The 23,141-nt window shown below is 45.1% G+C and overlaps 1 protein-coding gene and 1 pseudogene across 4 annotated transcripts; one reads left to right on the forward strand and one right to left on the reverse strand.

The window, feature by feature from the left end:
• Window positions 1-57: 57 nt before the first annotated feature.
• LOC139381481 (archaemetzincin-2-like) lies at window positions 58-6,636 on the forward strand (annotated as a pseudogene).
• LOC139381479 (monocarboxylate transporter 7-like) lies at window positions 6,017-22,943 on the reverse strand. 4 transcript variants are annotated; one of them, XM_071125048.1, is made up of 6 exons: window positions 22,758-22,943; window positions 9,186-9,440; window positions 8,785-8,928; window positions 8,562-8,690; window positions 7,367-8,338; window positions 6,017-7,176 (listed from the first exon to the last, which is right to left on the reverse strand). In XM_071125048.1, the coding sequence occupies exons 2-6, from the start codon at window positions 9,421-9,423 to the stop codon at window positions 6,986-6,988; spliced, it is 1,674 nt and encodes a 557-aa protein (XP_070981149.1). In that variant the 5' UTR covers window positions 9,424-9,440; window positions 22,758-22,943; the 3' UTR covers window positions 6,017-6,985. The 4 variants fall into 4 exon arrangements, 3 of the variants coding, with proteins under 3 accessions (XP_070981149.1, XP_070981150.1, XP_070981148.1); XR_011628553.1 differs by lacking the exon at window positions 22,758-22,943 and having other exon boundaries at window positions 6,020-6,359; window positions 6,486-7,176; window positions 9,186-9,570; XM_071125049.1 differs by lacking the exon at window positions 22,758-22,943 and having other exon boundaries at window positions 6,174-6,686; window positions 7,058-7,176; window positions 9,186-9,426.
• Window positions 22,944-23,141: the final 198 nt, after the last annotated feature.

The raw sequence follows: 23,141 nt of genomic DNA on the forward strand, positions 1-23,141 counted from the left end.
GTGACGTTTGATGACGTAACGATCCAATAACCTGAAACCGACCGAATGCGCATCTGCAAGCTCTACAGTAGGCTACATGTTGCATATAAGAGAGGCAGTTACCCTGTTAACTTGTCGCAGGTAAACAACCTTTTAGTTCTACAAATATTTATATTTTCTATGAAATTCCATTATTGTGATGAAAGTTATTTTTCTAACTTTATATGGGAACAGAATGTGCCTGCATTGTGTGGTCCCTAGTGTTATGCTCTGTAATCCTATCTACCTGTGAATGAAAATAATGGATGCTACTGGTGGTTGCATGAAGAGGCATTAGAAGTTATTTTTATTCCTCCACCAGGTATGGAACTATAGGGACTATTTAAACAATCCTCATTTGTAAACTTGTCCTTTACCTTAAAGACATCATACAAAAAGCAAATATGCTATATTTATTAAGAATGTCAGGAGGCTTTTAGTTTATTTTGCCTCAGCCCCAACCATAAACTTTGTCTAACCTGTATAAATGCAGTCTTATTCTCACCTGTCCCTGTGCCATACAAGGCTCTGGAAGATGCCCCAAGGTACAGATATTAAACTTTAACCAATACCATTAGGAGGGAGCTACAGTGTCTAGGCCTTTTGGGCAACTTCATCATACTCTTACCTCACCGTATGTCACATTCTCCTGACCTTCCCCTGACTGCTCCACAGATGCAGTTGATCCAGCACCCCGCAGAGACACTTCGCACAGCCCTGGTGTCCAGCCGCTGTGACCTGACTGATCGCTACCATAAGTACAGTCGAGAAGAGTGGAGGCTCCTGGAGGAGTGTCTCTGCCTGGGGGATGGGTCCTTGTTCCGGCCCATCACTGTGCACTCTGACTCGGACTGGATCCACTCGCACCCATAGGAGCCACAGGACTTCCAGAGTTTCTATAGCAACCCCTACCCCAGCAAACCCATCAAGGGTCACAGTACTATCTACCTACAGATCATCGGTAGGTGGGTCCACACTCTTTCTGTTTTAGCCGTCTCTCAAGCTCTATGGCCTATTAATACTTTTTACAGAGATACAGTTTCTCTGCAGTGGCAAAATCCTCTGAAAATAACAGTGAATCATTCAGATGCCAATAGCTGGTGCACCATGGACAACAAACTCATTTGTGTGTGATTGAGCTGACCACTACTGTTGAGCCACACACATCAGCTACTGTAAGTAATCAGAGTTAAGGGAGCAGCTACATGGATTCAACTAAAGCTAAAGGTCATGAAAGATAGAATCTTTGAACTGCCACAGTTAAAGGCAGTGTAGCAACCAATACAGAGCATGCACGACTTGAACCTCTTGCAAAGAGGCGTGCATGCACCTAGTTTGCCACTGTGCTCAGAACAAGAACCACAAATAGGGCATACACTACCAGTGCATCTCATACTTTTTATTTCCTTCTGAGTCAGGTGCAAAGACCACACAAACAGCATTCGGGGCTAGAGTACAAACACCAGCATGTTCCATTGAAACCAATAGAGGACAACATTTTACAGTTGGTGTGCCACAGAGCTATATGGGAGAGGATTCTCCACCGAAATAATGCAAGGTGAAACATTGAGTGGTACTATTCAGCTATCCATCTCTATGTGTGTTGTTTCCCAGGCTCCTTTAGGGAGGCAGAGGCTGAGACAGGCCAGTACGTGAGGTGGTTGAGGGACTACTGCCAGGCCTTCTATTATTGGCTGGTGGTTAAGCTGTTGCCTCCAGTGACCGTTGCTGCCACAGGCTGTGCCTTCAGGGTCAACAGCAGTTCACACAACCTACAGATCCACGCAGGTGAGAGAAACCAGCTCACGACACCGGGTCATGGGCCAGGGTTCCGCTTTGTGGGGGGTTTCTCCGGTGTTATGAGGCCCTCAACTGGCCGATGTGGGTATAAAAATAATAAATAAATGAAAGGTGGTTGTCATTGTTTCTTTCAGGGGATTTGCTGTGGTTTCTTCAGAAGCGCAAACCGTAAGATGCCTTCGGCATGATAGATCTCTACCCCAAAGATTCCTGGAACTTTGTGTTTGGAAAGGCCTCTCTCACTGAAGGTAATTAAACACACACACACTTTAATGTAGTTGTATTCCTATAATATGGAGTTATCCCATTGCTTGAACTGCACCAGAGCTGTAAAGAAAGTTTTTATCTGTAATACTCCCTTAAATGTAATCCTGGGGACCCCCTGGCATGGTGTGTGCATCCAGACAAAATCATCACCATTTATTCAACTACAGAGAGACTTGTGCTTTCCTTGAACTTGTTCTCACTCTAACTATATCATACCAGTAGGTGGTGCTTTATATGCTGACTAAACTGGGCACTATTGCGCGCATATTGATTTTGTCCTTCCACACCAGACGCGATCAAAAAAAATATATATATATCTGAACCAATATATTTATTTGGGGACAGGTCTAAACACATGAAAATGTATGGACATTTAGCTAGCTAGCTTGTTGTTGCTAGCTACTTTGTCCTGGGATATAAACGTTGGTTTTTTATTTTACCTGAAATGCACAAGGTCCTTTTTTTCTAGATTTTTGTAGAATTTTGACCGATTTTGAATCACACAAAATCATGTGTTCTCTACTCTGACAATTAATCCACAAATAAAAGGGGAAACCTAGTTAGTTTCTAGTAATCTCTCTTCAGTCTTCTTCTTCTTCTTCTTTAGATTTTATATGGCAGTTGACAACCAACTTTAAGTTGCATTAGCAGCACCAACTGGACTGTGGACCTCAGTTCATCTTTCAATCACCCACGTGGGTATATGCTCCTAAAAACCAACGAGGAGAGGCAGGACATTTCATCCAAACAAGCAGTTTGGATGAAATTATTGAATAACGTGAATGTGTACATATATTTTGCAACGCTCACACGCGCAAACACAGGCGGTGTGGTCAGCATGTTACTCAAACAAAAATTATACATTGACTGAACATTTTCTTTCTGCAGGAATGGGAGTTTTCAGCTTTGCCAGGTACGACGACAACTTCTACTGCAGGAGTTACATGTATCAGGCCTTGTCGGGGAGACTACTCTGTGTTTAAGGGCTACTACAGAACTCCTATCACGAGGGTGGCCTATTGAACATAAGTCTGATCTTTGGCCCTGTCTAGAAATGGATTGTTATTGGTTCAGTCTTATCCCCTACATTTATGCCTATCCCTCCTCTGTGTTTGGTTCCAGAGGGTCACCCATGAGAGAGAGCACATATTCGGTGGATGCAGTGTGTCATACAGGGTTCCAACCACCTGGAGCACTCAGACCGCCGGCCCCTGGACCTTTGCCTGGTCTGCCATCGGATTCAAAATGGCTGACAGATACAAGGTAAGCACGTAATTTGCATCGACTTTGATTCACTGTATTCTGTAGCCTGGTTGCCAGTCTATTTCCCATACTACAGTGTAATGGGGTGACTCTGGAGTGGCTACAGTGCCTTCGGAAAGTATTCAGACCCCTTGACTTTTTCCACAGTTACAGCTTTATTCTAAAATTGATCAAATAAAATAAATCCTCAGCAATCTACACACAATACCCCATATTGACAAAGCAAAACAGGTTTTTAGAAATGTTGACAGTTAACAGTGCATGTCATAGCAAAAACCAAGCCATGAGATCGAAGAAATTGTCCATAGATCTCCGAGACAGAATTGTGTCGAAGCACAGATCTGGGGAAGGGTACCAACAAATTTCTGCAGCATTGAAGGTCCTCAAGAACACAGTGGCCTCCATCATTCTTAATCCTCCTGCTGTGTTCCTGTAGAATTGGACGTTTTCTCTCTGAAAACTGTAGTTAATTTAATCTGATTGTCATAAGGTTCCATGACTTTGTCCACACAGGGCATCTGAACACACAAAATACATTTTGATGATTTTCATTACATTTTGGGTGTTTTATTTAACTTTTTTACACCTGTGGTGTTCCCATTCAAAAATGACCGGTCATTATAAATGAATGGGTGACATTACAATTAGTGTATAAAATAGAGTTCAGGCACATGCCAATTCATCAGATGGACACACTTCCTCTCCCAGACCCCCACATGCATGTGTATTTTGAGCACACACACACACCTCACTCCCCTTCTTGGCTTCCATGGCAACCCCACGGGAACCTTTCCCCAATAGAATCTTTCCCCCACGGGAACCACACCTGTTGGAATTCTCACAAACAATTGCAACATTGTTTCAATAATATATAGAACTTTTCTTGCAGCTCTGGTATATAAAGCTTTTTTGAGGCCTTGCTCACAATTCTTTCTGTGGCAGCACAATGACCAAACGATATACTGTATGTGAGGCTCTTGATCATATCTTTGATCATGACACTGATGAGGAGGAGAGAGTCCTTGTTAAACTTTTACACAAAGTAGTCTGTGATAAATAGCACAATATGTTTCATCTGAGTATTCGTTACAATCAAAATGATCCATACATTATGCTTTTTTTACTCAAAAACAAGTTGTATGAGCTCAGGTCAATGAGGCCTACAGGTCATAAAAAGCTAAAACAAGTTCAAAACTTGTAATGTTCACAAGAACTTAAGTTGATAAAACGATCTAACACAACATAAGGTGATAATATATGTATTAACACAGAATTAATTAACATGAAACAAACACAACATGAGGGTTAAATGAAAGACGTTTGGAACCAGGAAGACATTTCCTAGCTGCCTGGGGGCCTTGGTCAGGGAGGTGACCAAGAACCTGATGGTCACTCTGACAGTGCTCTAGAGTTCCTATGTGGAGATGGGAGATTCTTCCAGAAGGACAACCATCTCTGCAGCACTCCACCAATCTGGCCTTTATGGTAGTGGCCAGACGGAAGCCTCTCCTCAGTAAAAGGCACATGATAGCCCGCTTGGAGTTTGCCAAAATGCACCTAAAGACTCTCAGACCATGAGAAACAAGACTCTCTGGTCTGATGAAACCAAGATTGAACTCTTTGGTCTGAATGCCAAATGTCACATCTGGAGAAAACCTGGCATCATCCCTATGGTGAAGCATGGTAGTGGCAGCAGCATGATGGTGGCAGCATCATGCTGTGGGAATGTTTTTCAGCAGTAGAGCTGGGAGACTAGCCAGGGTTGAGGGAAAGAAGAACGGCACAAAGTACAGAGAGATCCTTGATGAAGACCTGCTCCAAAGCGCTCAGGACCACAGACTGGGGCGACGGTTCACCTTCCAACAGGACAAAGACCCTAAGCACACAGCCAAGATAACGCAGGAGTGGCTTTGGGACAAGTCTCTGAATGTCCTTGAGTGGCCCAGCCAGAGCCCGGCCCAGACAGAACCCGATCGAACATCTCTGGAGAGACCTGAAAAAAGCTGTGCAGCAATGCTGTCCATCCAACCTGACAGAGATTGAGAGGATCTGCAGAGAAGAATGGGAGAAACTCCCCAAAGGTGTGCCAAGCTTGTAGCGTCATACCCAAGAAGACTCAAGGCTGTAAACGCTGCCAAAGGTGCTTCAACAAAGTACTGAGTAAATGGTCTGAATACTTATGTAAATGTGATATTTGCATCAATTTAAAAAAGTTTTTGCTTTGTCATTATGGGGTATTGTGTGTAGTTTGATGAGGGAAAAAAAACAATTTCATCCATTTTTGAATAAGGCTGTAACATAACAAAATGTGGGAAAAGTCAAGGGTTCTGAATACTTTCCAAACGCACTGTATATCTCGTCTCTCTCAGACCTTGCTGCGATGGATAGAGAAGGGGGGAACAGCTAGCCCTGGACAGCCCACTATCTCCTAGTCAGACTCCGAGCCCTACTGTCCCAAACCCACTCTGCCCTTCCAGACCTTCAGACAGTGGCTCAGGAGGTGTCTGGAGATTCTGGATGAAGTGAAATAATAGAATCTCCAGATTTACCTCTAAATTCTAGAATGGTCACAATCAGGAAATGTATATGATTTATGAATATACACTAGGATGAGAGGAAGATCCTAGAATGTACATTTCTATTCAAAGCACTTCAATGACTTTACACATTATTGTGATATTTATTTTTTATTAGTACCAAGTGATTGCTTTGTCTAAAAAATGTAAAGTGAAGTTTAAAAAGTAATTGAATACAACATGATGTCATGGTGTTATTGTTTCTTCACAGCTGACTTCATGTATCTACATATTGTTTGTATCCTCTCTTACAATACCATGAGCCAAAACAGTGTGTTCATGTTCATGGGCTCCCGTGTGGCGCAGCAGTCTAAGGCACTGCATTTCAGCGTCGCTACAGACACCCTGGTTCGATTTCAGGCTGTATCACAACCGGCCGTGATTGGGATTTCCTTTGTTCAGTGTGAGCCACTCTCCAGACACCCAAAACCAGATCTGAAATCACAGGATAGATAGTCCATGGCAGTCTACATCTTTATTCAAACATTTGTCTGATTTATCTCAATCAGCACTACTTCAACTAAGACTTCAGTTCAGACTCTTATGGGATTTCCTTCTGACCTTTGTGATGTCTTTTCAAGTAGAGATTGTTGATCTGTTGGCCTTTTTCAGTAACGTTTTCTGGTCCAAATCAAGGTTAACTTCTAGGAAGTCCTGAGGACTGTCTCTGTCCTGGGCCTCCTTCCCCTCTCGCTGAGGTACAGGGTTCCCTGGCCCCACCTGCATGGGTTCTGGGAGGTTCTGATCCCCCCTCCTGCTGTACAACCTGGTCTCAGAGCACTTCGTATTATTCTGTAAGTAAAAACCCTAACCATTTTAGCTAACCCTAACCTTAACCATTTATCCTAACCCCTAAATCTTAACCCTAACCCTAACTTCTAGCCTAGCTAATGCTAGCGAGCTAGCTAATGTTAGCAATCTGGCCACCTAGCGAGATTTCGTAACATATCATACGTTTTGCAAATTCATAACATCAAATATGAATTGTAATTTGTACCATATCATACGATATGGATGATGAACTTCCACAAATTAATACATACTGTACGAAATGTAACATATCATAGTAAATGTAGTGTCTCGGATTTACATACAGAATAATACGAAATGCTCTGAGGCCTGGTTGTGCTGCAGCAGAGCAGGCCTCTCTTCGCTGGTCGTACCAGACCCAGGAACACAGCCCCTAGACTCATACCCACCGCACAGGAGTAGAACGCTGAGCCGTAGTTCTGAGTCAGGTCCACAAGAACACCTGAGAGAACACAATATAAATTGTATATGTTAAACAAACTCATTCATTAAAATGATGCACAAATGAAGCAAGTTTGTGTTATTTTCCTTTGATGACAATGAAAATAAAACTGGTGCTACATATCAGAGAGAGCAAAAGAGAGGTGACATGACAGAGGTCTGTGAAAAAGAGATTTGAATGCATCGCTTACCTCCCAGAGGTGGTCCCGCCAGCCCAGCGAAACTTTGTATAAACACATAGACCCCCACAGCTGACGACATCCTTTCTATGCCCACCACATCCTCCTCTGCCAGCATGGGTATATGTGTCGACGACACGGTGCCTATAAAAAACCCATAGAACCCACAACACACGGCCAGGCCCCAGAACTCCCACACCAGGGTAAAGGCCACCAGCACCAGGCACAGCAGAACTACACATCCCAGCAGCACCAGGGGCTTCCTGCCTCTGAACAGCTTCCTGCCTAGCACCCAACCAATGGAGAGGCGGCCGAAGATCTCGGCAAAGGCCATGGCGGAGAGCATGTGGGCGGCGCGGTGACGCATCACGCCACGGTTCACACTCAGCTCGATGATGTAGAGCTGAGGGGCGAAGAAACCCAATGTGGCAAAAAGGCCGAAGAGAGCGTAGCAGATGAAGCTGCCTTCTCTTAACATGGAGAAGTCAAGGAGTTTCTGGGGGGATAGTGTTTGTGTCTGCTTCTCATCCTTCTCCTCCGTCTCCTCGTCCTTCTCCATCTCTTTCTCCTTGCTTCCTAAGCACCTCTGTGAAGACGCCTCCTCCTCCTCTATCTCCTCCCCTGCCTTACTGCCGTCCTCCAGGACCTGGTGATGGAGGGACTGAACTTCAGAGTTTACAGACTCTCCAGAGCTCAGGGAGTAACGATGAGCCAGCTTGCTATCCCTCTGCAGTGTGTAAGACCCATCCTTAACATATGAACTGCCCTTAGTGTACAACCTCTCCTTACTGTAGTACTCCTCCTCTGTGTTCAGAGCCTTCAGCTCTTTGTCAGCCAGTCCATCAGTTTCTTTCTCCGTGGCTGGTCCAGGTCTGATGATGATGGGTCTTAGCAGAACTCCACAGATGATGATGATGCCCTGTAGCGCTCCGATCACCACCAGGGTGTAACGCCAGCCGATACAGTCCCTTAGAGCAGAGAAGGCTGAGGAGCAGAGGGGAGAACAGAGAGGAGAGAGAGTGTTTCAAATGGTGGTCAGGGTTTGCAATCCCTCCTAAAATTAAATGCGGGTTAATGTGAAATGAAAAAGCAATTGAGAGAAGATTAAGAGAATGGGAAGGTTGGTAAACTGAAACATTAGCTGTTTTTTAAGATAAACTTTGCTAGCTAGTAAGCAGAGTGTTCAAGTCCCCTTGTGACCTTTTACCTGGGGCGAGCGCGAACACAGAGAAGGACTCTCCTGTGGAGGCGACAGCTGTGACCAGGGAGCGTCGGTGGGAGAAGTACTGGGACAGGAGAGTAATGGTGGGCAGGAAGGTCAGACAGTACCCCAGACCTGTGGAGGGAGGAGGACACAAGCACACTGGTGAAACACTGGTGGCACTGTGACAGTTGTGATGATCAATTGTGTGTGTGTTTGTTTCTAATACCTGCAACGAGTCCGATGGTGATGTACATCTCGTTGATGGATTTGGTGAAGCCACTGGCGATGGTTCCTATGGAGACGAGGAGTCCACCAATCATAACAACTGTCTGGAAGCCAAACCGGTTGGTCATCACAGAAGCGAAAGGAGCTGAAAGGGGACAGGTATCTCTGGTTAGCACACTTTAGAGCATCTGACCTTTTGTAGCTGAGTGTTATCACAGTGTTGTCACCTTTTAAAAGCATTTATTTTGAGCTCCTGAGCCTGTCGTTCTAGCCCAGCATTGATTCAGCTTAGCATAAATCTGATTATTTCAATCAGTGCTGGGCTAGTAACAAATGCCCGCACACCCTGCAGCTCTCCAAAAACACCCCAGCCCTAGACCCTGATGCTGCCCCTAGTCTCACCAGTGAAGGCCATGACGAAGACACAGATGGAGATGATCCAAGAGACTCGGCTGTTGCTCTCCCCAAACTCCCCCATCAGGTCCTGGAGGAAAATGCCCAGGCTCTTGATGACTCCGTAGGTGAACACTTCCACCAGGAAGAAGGAGACCGCCACCACCCAGCCCCAGCCACCATCTGGGGGAGCCGTGTAGACGATAGGCCCCATGCAGCGCTTCACTCTGGACCCCCACACTGTCATGGATGGAGCATGCGATTCTGTAGGGAAGGTGGGCAATAAATCACTTTTTGAAAAGGTATCACAGTTCATAGAAAAGTAAAGTAAATTATGCTTGTAATTGGCAGGGGAGATATGTCCCCCCACAACATTCAGAACAGGTCGATTCATCCCCCCAATATTTGATTTAAAATCAATAAAAATAATGTGGATGCCCTGTACCTCTTCCGCTCAGCTGCACTGTCTCTTTGCCTTCACCCACTGTCTCTATGCTCTTCACCCACTGTCTCTATGCTCTTCACCCACTGTCTCTATGCTCTTCACCCACTGTCTCTTTGTCCTTCACCCACTGTCTCTATGTCCTTCACCCACTGTCTCTATGTCCTTCACCCACTGTCTCTTTGCCTTCACCCACTGTCTCTATGCTCTTCACCCACTGTCTCTATGCTCTTCACCCACTGTCTCTATGCTCTTCACCCACTGTCTCTATGCTCTTCACCCACTGTCTCTTTGTCCTTCACCCACTGTCTCTATGTCCTTCACCCACTGTCTCTTTGGTTTCACCCACTGTCTCTTTGTTCCTTCACCCACTGTCTCTATGTTCTTCACCCACTGTCTCTTTGTCCTTCACCCACTGTCTCTATGTCCTTCACCCACTGTCTCTATGCCCTTCACCCACTGTCTCTATGCCCTTCACCCACTGTCTCTATGCCCTTCACCCACCGTCTCTGTCCTTCACCCACCGTCTCTGTCCTTCACCCACTGTCTCTATGTCCTTCACCCACTGTCTCTATGCTCTTCTCTATGCCCTTCACCCACTGTCTCTTTGTCCTTCACCCACTGTCTCTATGCCCTTCACCCACTGTCTCTTTGTCCTTCACCCACTGTTTCTTTGTCCTTCACCCACTGTTTCTTTGTCCTTCACCCACTGTCTCTACGCCCTTCACCCACTGTCTCTACTCCCTTCACCCACTGTCTCTTTGTTCCTTCACCCACTGTCTCTTTGTCCTTCACCCACTGTCTCTTTGTCCTTCACGCACTGTCTCTATGCCCTTCACCCACTGTCTCTATGCCCTTCACCCACTGTCTCTATGCCCTTCACCCACTGTCTCTTTGTTCCTTCACCCACTGTCTCTTTGTTCCTTCACCCACTGTCTCTTTGTCCTTCACCCACTGTCTCTATGCCCTTCACCCACTGTCTCTTTGTCCTTCAACCACTGTCTCTATGCCCTTCACCCACTGTCTCTATGCCCTTCACCCACTGTCTCTATGCCCTTCACCCACTGTCTCTATGTCCTTCACCCACTGTCTCTTTGTCCTTCACCCACTGTCTCTATGCCCTTCACCCACTGTCTCTATGCCCTTCACCCACTGTCTCTATGCCCTTCACCCACTGTCTCTATGCCCTTCACCCACTGTCTCTATGCCCTTCACCCACTGTCTCTATGCCCTTCACCCACTGTCTCTATGCCCTTCACCCACTGTCTCTATGCCCTTTACCCACTGTCTCTATGCCCTTCACCCACTGTCTCTATGCCCTTCACCCACTGTCTCTATGCCCTTCACCCACTGTCTCTATGCCCTTCACCCACTGTCTCTATGCCCTTCACCCACTGTCTCTATGCCCTTCACCCACTGTCTCTATGCCCTTCACCCACTGTCTCTATGCCCTTCACCCACTGTCTCTATGCCCTTCACCCACTGTATCTACGCCCTTCACCCACTGTCTCTATGCCCTTCACCCACTGTCTCTACGCCCTTCACCCACTGTCTCTACACCCTTCACCCACTGTCTATACACCCTTCTCCCACTGTCTATGTGCCCCTCTCCCACTGTCTATGTGCCCCTCTCCCACTGTCTATGTGCCCCTCTCCCACTGTCTATGTGCCCCTCTCCCACTGTCTATGTGCCCCTCTCCCACTGTCTATGTGCCCCTCTCCCACTGTCTATACGCCCCTTTCCCACTGTCTATGTGTCCCTCTCCCACTGTCTATATGTCCCTCTCCCACTGTCTATACGCCCCTCTCACACTGTCTATACTCCCCTCTCCCACTGTCTATGTGCCCCTCTCCCACTGTCTATGTGCCCCTCTCCCACTGTCTATGTGCCCCTCTCCCACTGTCTATACGCCCCTTTCCCACTGTCTATGTGTCCCTCTCCCACTGTCTATATGTCCCTCTCCCACTGTCTATACGCCCCTCTCACACTGTCTATACTCCCCTCTCCCACTGTCTACGTGCCCCTCTCCCACTGTCTATACACCCTTCTCCCACTGTCTATACACCCTTCTCCCACTGTCTACGTGCCCCTCTCCCACTGTCTACGTGCCCCTCTCCCACTGTCTACGTGCCACTCTCCCACTGTCTACGTGCCCCTCTCCCACTGTCTACGTGCCCCTCTCACACTGTCTATACTCCCCTCTCCCACTGTCTACGTGCCCCTCTCCCACTGTCTATACACCCTTCTCCCACTGTCTATACACCCTTCTCCCACTGTCTACGTGCCCCTCTCCCACTGTCTACGTGCCCCTCTCCCACTGTCTACGTGCCACTCTCCCACTGTCTACGTGCCCCTCTCCCACTGTCTACGTGCCCCTCTCCCACTGTCTACGTGCCCCTCTCCCACTGTCTACGTGCCCCTCTCCCACTGTCTACGTGCCCCTCTCCCACTGTCTATAAGCCCCTCTCCCACTGTCTATAAGCCCCTCTCCCACTGTCTATAAGCCCCTCTCCCACTGTCTATACACCCTTCTCCCACTGTCTATACACCCTTCTCCCACTGTCTATAAGCCCCTCTCCCACTGTCTATACACCTCTCTCCCACTGTCTATACGCCCCTCTCCCACTGTCTATACGCCCCTCTCCCACTGTCTATACGCCCCTCTCCCACTGTCTACGTGCCCCTCTCCCACTGTCTATAAGCCCATCTCCCACTGTCTATAAGCCCCTCTCCCACTGTCTATAAGCCCCTCTCCCACTGTCTATAAGCCCCTCTCCCACTGTCTATAAGCCCCTCTCCCACTGTCTATACGCCCCTCTCCCACTGTCTATACGCCCCTCTCCCACTGTCTATAATCCCCTCTCCCACTGTCTATACGCCCCTCTCCCACTGTCTATAAGCCCCTCTCCCACTGTCTATAAGCCCCTCTCCCACTGTCTATAAGCCCCTCTCCCACTGTCTATACACCTCTCCCACTGTCTATACACCTCTCCCACTGTCTATACACCTCTCCCACTGTCTATAAGCCCCTCTCCCACTGTCTATAAGCCCCTCTCCCACTGTCTATAAGCCCCTCTCCCACTGTCTATAAGCCCCTCTCCCACTGTCTATACGCCCCTCTCCCACTGTCTATACGCCCCTCGCCCACTGTCTATAAGCCCCTCTCCCACTGTCTATAAGCCCATCTCCCACTGTCTATAAGCCCCTCTTCCACTGTCTATAAGCCCCTCTCCCACTGTCTATAAGCTCCTCTCCCACTGTCTATAAGCCCCTCTCCCACTGTCTATACGCCCCTCTCCCACTGTCTATACGCCCCTCTCCCACTGTCTATACGCCCCTCTCCCACTGTCTATACGCCCCTCTCCCACTGTCTATACGCCCCTCTCCCACTGTCTATAAGCCCCTCTCCCACTGTCTATAAGCCCCTCTCCCACTGTCTATACACCTCTCCCACTGTCTATAAGCCCCTCTCCCACTGTCTATAAGCCCCTCTCCCACTGTCTATAAGCCCCTCTCCCACTGTCTATAAGCCCCTCTCCCACTGTCTATAAGCCCCTCTCCCACTGTCTATAAGCCCCTCTCCCACTGTCTATACGCCCCTCTCCCACTGTCTATACGCCCCTCTCCCACTGTCTATAAGCCCCTCGCCCACTGTCTATAAGCCCCTCGCCCACTGTCTATAAGCCCATCTCCCACTGTCTATAAGCCCCTCTTCCACTGTCTATAAGCCCCTCTCCCACTGTCTATAAGCTCCTCTCCCACTGTCTATAAGCCCCTCTCCCACTGTCTATACGCCCCTCTCCCACTGTCTATACGCCCCTCTCCCACTGTCTATACGCCCCTCTCCCACTGTCTATACGCCCCTCTCCCACTGTCTATACGCCCCTCTCCCACTGTCTATACGCCCCTCTCCCACTGTCTATACGCCCCTCTCCCACTGTCTATACGCCCCTCTCCCACTGTCTATACGCCCCTCTCCCACAGTCTATGTGCCCCTCTCCCACAGTCTATGTGCCCCTCTCCCACTGTCTATGTGCCCCTCTCCCACTGTCTATGTGCCCCTCTCCCACTGTCTATGTGCCCCTCTCCCACTGTCTATGTGCCCCTCTCCCACTGTCTACGTGCCCCTCGCCCACTGTCTACGTGCCCCTCGCCCACTGTCTACGTGCCCCTCGCCCACTGTCTACGTGCCCCTCGCCCACTGTCTACGTGCCCCTCGCCCACTGTCTACGTGCCCCTCGCCCACTGTCTACGTGCCCCTCTCCCACTGTCTATACGCCCCTCTCCCACTGTCTATACGCCCCTCTCCCACTGTCTATACGCCCCTCTCCCACTGTCTATATGTCCCACTGTCTATGTGCCCCTCTCCCACTGTCTATACGCCCCTCTCCCACTGTCTATACGCCCCTCTCCCACTGTCTATACATCCCTCTCCTACTGTCTATACACCCTTCTCCCACTAATTTCAGTATGCTGCTCAGCAACCTTAGCCATGCCAGCACCTGCCCCGCAGTAAGACCAGCCTCATTCCATTTCAGAAAACACATGTATCTTCTGGAATGGAATGCGCCCCTCTCGTGTGCCCCTCCCTCTCCCCTCCTTGAAAGAATAGCTTTTGCAAAAATGCCTTCTACCTCTTTTCGCAGCTTGACTCAAGTGAGCAACAAGAACATTGCAAACACAAAGTTCTGAATCAGAAAGTAAGATCAGGTTAAGGTAGATTAATGATGTGTAATTTCTTGTTGTAAAGAAATGTAAGTTTGTCTTTGACCATTCATTGCATTGCATTAAGATGGCACAATGAAACAATCTAGTTAAAGCAGATTATTTCACAGTGATAACTAGGATATTCTGCACTGCAGAATCTCTCAATGATGCGTGCATATGTATTCATGGATGCCAACAGAAGCCAGGCTTACCCAAAAATTTCACCAATACAATCTTTTTTTATTATAAAATCATTGATCTTTCATCTCTGTGTTTTCATAATTATCCCTAATAAATGTTATTAGTTGAATTGAATAAATGCATTCCTCATTTTACAGAGTAACTATTTGACTATTGTTTATAATTTAGTAGGTCTGTTGGTAATTGTTATATACACTATGCATAGCACATGCTTGGGCTCCACCTTGAAATCGCTGATCTGCTTGCCTCAATAAGTTAATGCTAGAACATTGGTTGCCAGGATTAGCCATTTGTATCTACTCTCTTAATAATTTCATAACGGTGCAAATTAGACACATGTTCATTAAATGCATACTGGGAGGTGATGCAAGGCTTGCTACCTTGACTAGATCCTCCAGAGACGTACACGGCCTGTTGCATTTATTCACATAATATTGGAATCAGATTGATAAATGTAGTTTATTATTAAATTCAACATCATTTCTACATAATGGTTGGATCATTTCCACACCACTACAGATGTGTCGCTATAGTAGCCGGCAGCTCGTGAGCATTCTGAATTTGTAGACTCTGACGTGCTAGCTGAGTGTACATAAGTCTAGAATGAGGAGGCAAGAATAGCTAGCTCACCTCTGCGAGTTAGCCAAACTGGCTACACGCTATGCAGCACTCGTTTAGCTAGCCCGGTCTCGAAAGTCCACGTAGGACCGGATCACAGCAGTGGGACCGGACCTTCATCAACAAGTCTGGGAAGAGAGGCAAGCAGTGCTTGACCGAGGCAGACAGAAGCAGCGGGGGGTACCCACCAAACCGCTCTCTTCAAGCAGCTTCCAGTAACCGGCGACAGATCGCTCAGGAGCCAGGTTGGATGTGGGCAGCCACCACATACCCCACGCCCAGGCAGATAAGACATTTGCTCCAACCACTCAATTCATCTCCACTTCCTGCACCTCAGACCCAGCCGAGGTAGCGGCATTTACTTGGCTCATCACGCTCTAGTGACTCCTTGTGGCGGGCCGGGTACCTGCATGCTGACTTTGGTCGTCAATTGAACTTTGTTTCCTCTGACACATTGGTTCAGCTGGTTTCCGGGTTAAGTGGGCGGGTGTTAAAAAAGCGCGGTTTGGCGGGTCATGTTTCAGAGGACTGTTGCCTCTCCTGAGCCCCGTTGGGGAGTTGCAGCGATGAGACAAGATCGTAATTGTATCGCAATTGGATAACACAAAATTGGGGAGAAAAATGTATACTAATTTAAAAAACTACTGAGAACAAATACAACCTTGAGCACACAACATCCAGGGAGTGAGCACGCTCTACCACTAAGGGACAGTTTAGTTGCTACAACATAAGACCGTCTCGTTTTCCAATTGTTTCTTTTAGTAGCTGTCTGCCTCTTAGACAGGTCAAGCCCGTTCTGTCAGCCACCTTCAGAGCCCAGCCAATGTCTGCCTTCTTCCAAGTTTAGCCCAGACTTTCAAATTCCAGTCCAGGCTCTGCCAATCACCTTCAGAGCCCAGCTACTGTCTGCCTCCTAGAAAAGGTAAAGTCCAGTCTCTGTCAGCCACCTTCATAGCCCAGTCACTGCCTGCCTTCCAAGTTTATTCCAGTCCAGCTACGGTCAGCCATCTTCAGAGCCCAGCTACTGTCTGCCTCCTAGAAAAGGTAAAGTCCAGTCTCTGTCAGCCACCTTCAGAGTCCAGCTATTGTCTGACTCCTAGAAAAGCCCAGTCTCTATCAGCCATCTTCAGAGTCCAGCTACTGTCTGACTCCTAGAAAAGCCCAGTCTCTATCAGCCATCTTCAGAGTCCAGCTACTGTCTGACTCCTAGAAAAGCCCAGTCTCTATCAGCAACCTCCTAATTTACAGTTTCAATATAGACTCTCCCCTGACAGCTGTTTGTTAGACTGAATATCAGGACTCTAAATATACTATAAGGTATCTTTTAGCTCAGTCCCCCAAGTGTGTCTTCCACCTGTCAACTAGGAAAACTACAAAACTTAATAGTAAATGTATGATCAACTTAGTAGATGATATCCTATGTAAATATGAATGTGCATCATTGTACTCAGTCTTCCTCTTTTGTGTCTTCTTAATATTTGCCTTGAAATAATTTGATTGCTGATGGTGACTTATCCTTCCACTTAGTGTTTTCAAAAATACCCCTCAAGAGAGACCATAAAGCCATGTCAAACTGTACTATTGCAGAACCGTTTTTATATGTAAATATGTATGATCATCATTATAATAAAACTCAGTCCTCTTACAATACATAAATATGCATGTTTGCATCATTATAATACAACTCAGTATTCAGCTTGTGTCTTCTTAATATTTGTCTGGAAATATATTAATTAATGAAGGTGATGACTTATCCTTCCACTTATACTGTCTTTTAAAAAATATCCCTCCATATACCACTCAAGAGCGGCATAATAAGTAATGTTCCCCGTCTGAAAATTGTCCCCCCCCCCCACCCACCCAATATCTACATCATAATTCCCCCTTGGATTGGAAACAGAATAAATGCATAGTTAATAATGCAAATGTTATTAGTAGGCTATGATATAAGGTTCATATATTGTACAAGTCGGACATATACAGTGCCTTCAGAAAGTATTCATACCCCTTGATTTATTCCTAATTTTGTTGTTACAACTTGAATTCAAAATGTATTCAAAAAATAAGAATCTCTCCTATCTACATACAATACCACATAATGACAGTGAAAATTGTTTTTTTGAAATTTTAGCAAATTTATTGAAAATGAAATACAGAAATATCTCATTTACATAGGTATTCACACCCCTGAGTCACTTTGTAGAAACACCTTTGGCAGTAATATCAGCTGTGAATCTTTCTGGGTAAGTCTCAAGAGCTTTCCACACCTGGATTGTGCAACACTTGCCCATTATCATTTTCTAAATTCTTTAAGCTCTGTCAAATTGGTTGTTGATCATTGCTAGACAACCATTTTCAGGTATTTCCATAGATTTTCAAGTAAATGTAAGTCAAAACTGTAACTTGGCCACTCAGGAACATTCACTGTCTTCTTGGCAAGCAATTCCAGTGTAGATTTGGCCTTGTGTTTTAGGTTATTGTCCTGCTGAAAGGTGAATTAATCTCCTAGTGTCTGGTGGAAAGCAGACTGAACCAGGTTTCCTCTAGGGTTTTGCCTGTGCTTAGCTCCATTTCTTTTTTATCCTGAAAAACTCCCAAGTCCTTGACGATTTTTATTTGTTGTATTTTATGTTTATGCTTGAAAATATGGAGAGTGGTACTCAGTAATGGTTGTATTGGATTTTCATAACACTTTGTATTCAGGACAAAAGTTAATTGATTTGACACATTTTTTTGCAGTATTACTTTAGTGCCTTGTTGCAAACAGTATGTATGTTTTGAAATATTTGTATTCTGTACAGGATTTCTTCTTTTCACTGTGTCAATTAGGTTAGTATTGTGGAGTAACTACAATGTTGTTGAACCATCCTGAGTTTTCTCCCATAACAACCATTAAACTCTGTAACTGTTTTAAATTTACCATTGGCCTCACCATTGGTTTCCTTTCTCTCTGGAAATTGAGTTAGGAAGGACAGTGTCTTTGTAGTGACTGGGTTAATTGATAGACCATCCAAAGTGTAATTAATAACTTTGCCATTCTCAAATGGATATTCAATGTCTGCCTTTTATTTTTACCCATCTACCAATAGGTGCCCTTAGGTGACTTTTTCCACTTTTTGTTAGTTACAGCCGTAATCTAAAATTAAATACATTTTTTTCCCTCATCAATCTACACAAAATAACCCATAATGATGAAGTGAAAGCAGCTATTGGGGCCCCTTGGATGGGGCCACAGTGTCTCCTGACCCCTCCTGTCTCAGCCTCCAGTATTTATGCTGCAGTAGTTTATGTGTTGGGGGGCTAGGGTCAGTTTGTTATATCTGGAGTACTTCTCCTGTCCTATTCAGTGTCCTGTGTGAATTTAAGTGTGCTCTCTCTAATTCTCTCTTTCTCTCTTTCTTTCTCTCTCTCGTAGGACCTGAGCCCTAGGACCATGCCTCAGGACTACTTGACATGATGACTCCTTGCTGTCCCCAGTCCACCTGGCCGTGCTGCTGCTCCAGTTTCAACTGTTCTGCCTTATTATTATTTGACCATGCTGGTCATTTATGAACATTTGAACATCTTGGCCATGTTCTGTTATAATCTCCACCCGGCACAGCCAGAAGAGGACTGGCCACCCCACATAGCCTGGTTCCTCTCTAGGTTTCTTCCTAGGTTTTGGCCTTTCTAGGGAGTTTTTCCTAGCCACCGTGCTTCTACGCCTGCATTGCTTGCTGTTTGGGGTTTTAGGCTGGGTTTCTGTACAGCACTTTGAGATATCAGCTGATGTACAAAGGGCTATATAAATACATTTGATTTGATTTGATTCGAGGTATTCAGAACCTTTGCTATGAGACTCGAAATTGAGCTCAGGTACATCCTGTTTCCATTGATCATCCTTGAGATGTTTCTACAACTTGATTGGAGTCCACCTTTGGTAAATGTAATTGATTGGACAATTTGGGGCGTCAGTGGTTAGAGCATTGGGCCAGTAACCGAAAGGTTGATGGATTGAATCCCCGAGCTGACACTGTAAAAGTCTGTCGTTCTGCCCCTGAACAACCCACTGTTCCCCGGTAGCCCGTCATTGTAAATAAGAATTTGTTCTTAACTGACTTCACTAGTTAAATAAAGGTTACATTTAAAAAATAATAATAATTGGGGGGGGCACATACCTGTCTATATAAGGTCCCACAGTTGACAGTGCATGTTAGAGCAAAAACCAAGCCATGAGGTGGAAGGAATTGTCTGTAAAGTTCAGAGACAGGATTGTGTCGAGGCACAGATCTGGGGAAGGGTACCAGAACATTTCTGCAGCATTGAAGTTCTCCAAGAACACAGTGACCTCCATCATTATTAAATGGAAGAAGTTTGGGACCACCAAGACTCTTCCTAGAGCTAGCCGCCCGGCCAAACTGAGCAATAGGGGCAGAAGGGCCTTGGTAAGGGAGGTGACCAACAACACAATGGTCACTCTGACAGAGCTCTAGAGTTCCTCTGTGGAGATGGGAGAACCTTCCAGAAGGACAACCATCTCTGTAGCACTCCACCAATCTTGCCTTTATGTTAAAGTGGCCAGACGGAAGCCATTCAGTAAAAGGCACATGACAGCCAAATTGGAGTTTGCCAAGAGGCACCTAAAGAACTCTGATCATGAGAAACAAGATTCTCTGGTCCAGCGTGACGCTCCATCTGGAGGAAACCTGGTACCATCCTTACGGTGAAGCATGGTGGTGGCAGCATCATGCTGTGGGGATGTTTTTCAGCAGCAGGGACTGGGAGACTAGTCAGGATCGAGGGAAAGATGAATGGAGCAAAGTACAGTATTTTAGCTTTTTATTATTATTTTTTTGTCATTATAGGGTATTGTGTGTAGATTGATGGGGGGGGGGGGCTATTAAATACATTTTAGAATAACGCTGTAACAAAATGTGGAAGAATTCAGGGGACTGAATGCTTTCCAAATGCACTGTAATTGTATGTGGGGTACAGAGAGGAGTTAGTCATTAAAACAATTATGCTAAACTATTATTTCAGTCTATGCAACTTATTATATGACTTGTTAAGCATATTTGTACTCCTGAACATATTTAGGCTTACCATAACAAAGTTGAATACTTACTGACACAAAACATTTCAGCTTTTAATTTTTAATTAATTTGTTTAAAAAAAATTGAACAAAAGATTATTCCACTTCCACATTATAGGGCATTGTCTGTAGGCCAGTGACACAAAAAGCTCAATTGAATCAATTTTAAATGTGGAAAATGCCAAAGTGTGTGAATACTTAATGAAGGGCAAAAAAAAAGAAGATCTGCAGTTTCCCTCGCCACTGTAACACTGGTAACTGTGAGCATATGTGTGAACGCTCATTGTTGGCGTGGTCGTGCACGTAAAGCAGTAATTCAAGTACTGATTTCCATTTACTAGTGCTGAGTGATTAGTGCTCTTTGAGGTAGGTTTGGTGTTGGTTCATTATTAAAAATAAACACCGTTTTCGATTTTGATTAATTTTTTAAACATGAATTGCATTTTTTTTTAAATTATAGCTTTTTAATGGAAATTCCCAAGCCCAAAACTGTTAACATTCATTAAATTGCCAAAACATTTAAAATATTAAATTGTCTCTGTCAGTTCCACATTGGGTTGACATCAATAGAAAATAGGAAATTACTATGAAATAATAAAATATTTATGTTGTGTATATTACTTAGCTGTTATTTGATGACTATTATTTTTCATTCCTTAAAAGTCATCATCACATCGCTGCTCTGGAAGTAGCTGCCAAACGGCCAGACAACGTTCTCTCTGCTCCCAATACTGTACTGTCATCTATTTAGCTAGGCTAGCCTGCAGAGCTGTCTGATTAAATCATTTGACTAGTTCTTCAAAGTACTTAAGGTATACTTTTACGATCTGTCTCTATCCATATCTTTCTTCCTTGTGTTGTGTACATTCATCTCGAATGCTATCTGTTCGTGTATGCGTTCTGTCTATATCTAACCTAATTTAGTAGGCGTTAAAGTGTAAGTGTATCCATCTATGTCCGAGCCGGATAAGGCGCAATGGATCACGGTCATTGTAGTTAATTACAACTTTTCTGGGCTGAACTAGGCGGAATATTTCTTTAATGAAAACTAAAACTCCCTTCAGCACAGCGTTCCATTCTCTGGTGAATGATTTGATTTCTCTCAAGAGAAAGGGGGCTTTAGGCTCACAAAAAAACGGAACTAAATGGAATTGAAGTACAGGTAATTGAACCGATCTCGGTCAACCCCGCCCCCCAAAAAATAGATGTCGGTTAACCGCTCAGCACTAATAGTTACCTGTGGGTTATATGGTAAAATGGCAATATTAAATATCGTTCACAATCTCATATGTTAGTAACAAACTATTCTCGTTTCAGGCAATGTTATGATGCTACTTACATCGGAAACAATGTGACTTTTTAGGACACCTGTCTGCTATATCAACGCAACGTTTGTTTTGTATCAAGGACCCTAATCAATGCTACTGCGCTATTTAGCACAACGTCAATACACAACCATCATGTGTTTACACACGCATAAACCTGCCTCACTCATCGCCTTTATTGCCAGTCCTCATATCCAGTTAGCCTTTTCTCAATGAATGAATAAGCAATGCTATCTCTGGTCAATAGCTTATGGCATTGGCAACTCATCCAACACAACTCTCTTTACTCATTCTGCAGTGCTGACTTGTCTGTCTCTGTCTTTTAATCAAAAGTGTGTGTGCATAGATCTGTGTGGGTCGACAACCCATCAGCCAAAGATGGTCAAAGGAAAGACAACAGCAGATAGTACTATAGACTTGACTTAGCCTAAAGAATAATACCAATACTTGTCTTAGCTCATGATGTCATGTTATCCTACATTCTAAAGCAGGGATGGGGGTAGGGGCCACACAAGTATATATATTGTTTTGTCTTTGGAAATTGATCCACGGGACTACAAAAAGGGCCCTGTTCTAGGGCTGTCTAGAGTCTTCAGATATTTCACACCTAACCAATTTGAGTATAAACTGTAAGCTATAAGCTGTCCAAGTATTTGAATCACCAATTAATGTTAGTGAAAATAACCACATAGAAAAGAATTAACCACAATGAAAATATAACTAGATTATAACTAGGCTACAGGGGGCCTCATGAGTGAGCTATACAAGGTTTTTAATTTGGAACTGTCCACAAAGGTAATATACTAGAACAGAGCTGTAGGCTCCTAGCCTTATTCCTTACCTTTAGTGAACTAATCTTGAAGAACCACAGGTGAATGCAAATCCCCTGGGTTAGTCTCTGTCATATTGCTTCCACTTATCCGATATTTTGATGATTTAAGGAGAAGAGAGATGAGGAGAGGAAAGTCCCTTTCGGAGACTCAGTTTCCAATGCTAACTTGATTTAAATCGTCCACAACTTGAATTTAAAGGTAGCACAAGTTTGTGAATGACCGCATTGAACTACCCATTGTACGGGTCTCATTCATGCTGCTGGCAACTTAGATTGTATATAACTAGATATATTCTTTGCCAGCTCACTCGTTGCTCCCTTTCAATCAATACTTCTCAGTCAGATACAGAATGTTTACTTCAATTAGTATTGCATAACTCTTACCTGTGCGCTGTAGAGTAACCCTGTGTGCTGTTCAATTAATGTTGTGTGAAACCAGTGAGAACCTTACTGCTGCACTCTCTCTCTCTCTCTCTCTCTCTCTCTCTCTCTCTCTCTCTCTCTCTCTCTCTCTCTCTCTCTCTCTCTCTCTCACATACACATACTCACATACACACTCACACTGACACTGACAATCATGAGGAAATACAGGAGTTAAGAGGATCGGGTTACAGTCAGTCAACTCTGTCCTATATCAGTCTGCTGCAGCCCCCTCCAGCTGATAACGGTCACAGTGCAGTCTGTGTGCAGTAGGTCTGAGTAGTCCTCATCCTGTGCTGTTTTTGCACTTGACCATGATCATTTTAATATTAAATGATTCAACCCAAA

Source organism: Oncorhynchus clarkii, chromosome 23, assembly GCF_045791955.1.
Source record: "Oncorhynchus clarkii lewisi isolate Uvic-CL-2024 chromosome 23, UVic_Ocla_1.0, whole genome shotgun sequence".
NCBI lineage: Eukaryota > Metazoa > Chordata > Actinopteri > Salmoniformes > Salmonidae > Oncorhynchus > Oncorhynchus clarkii.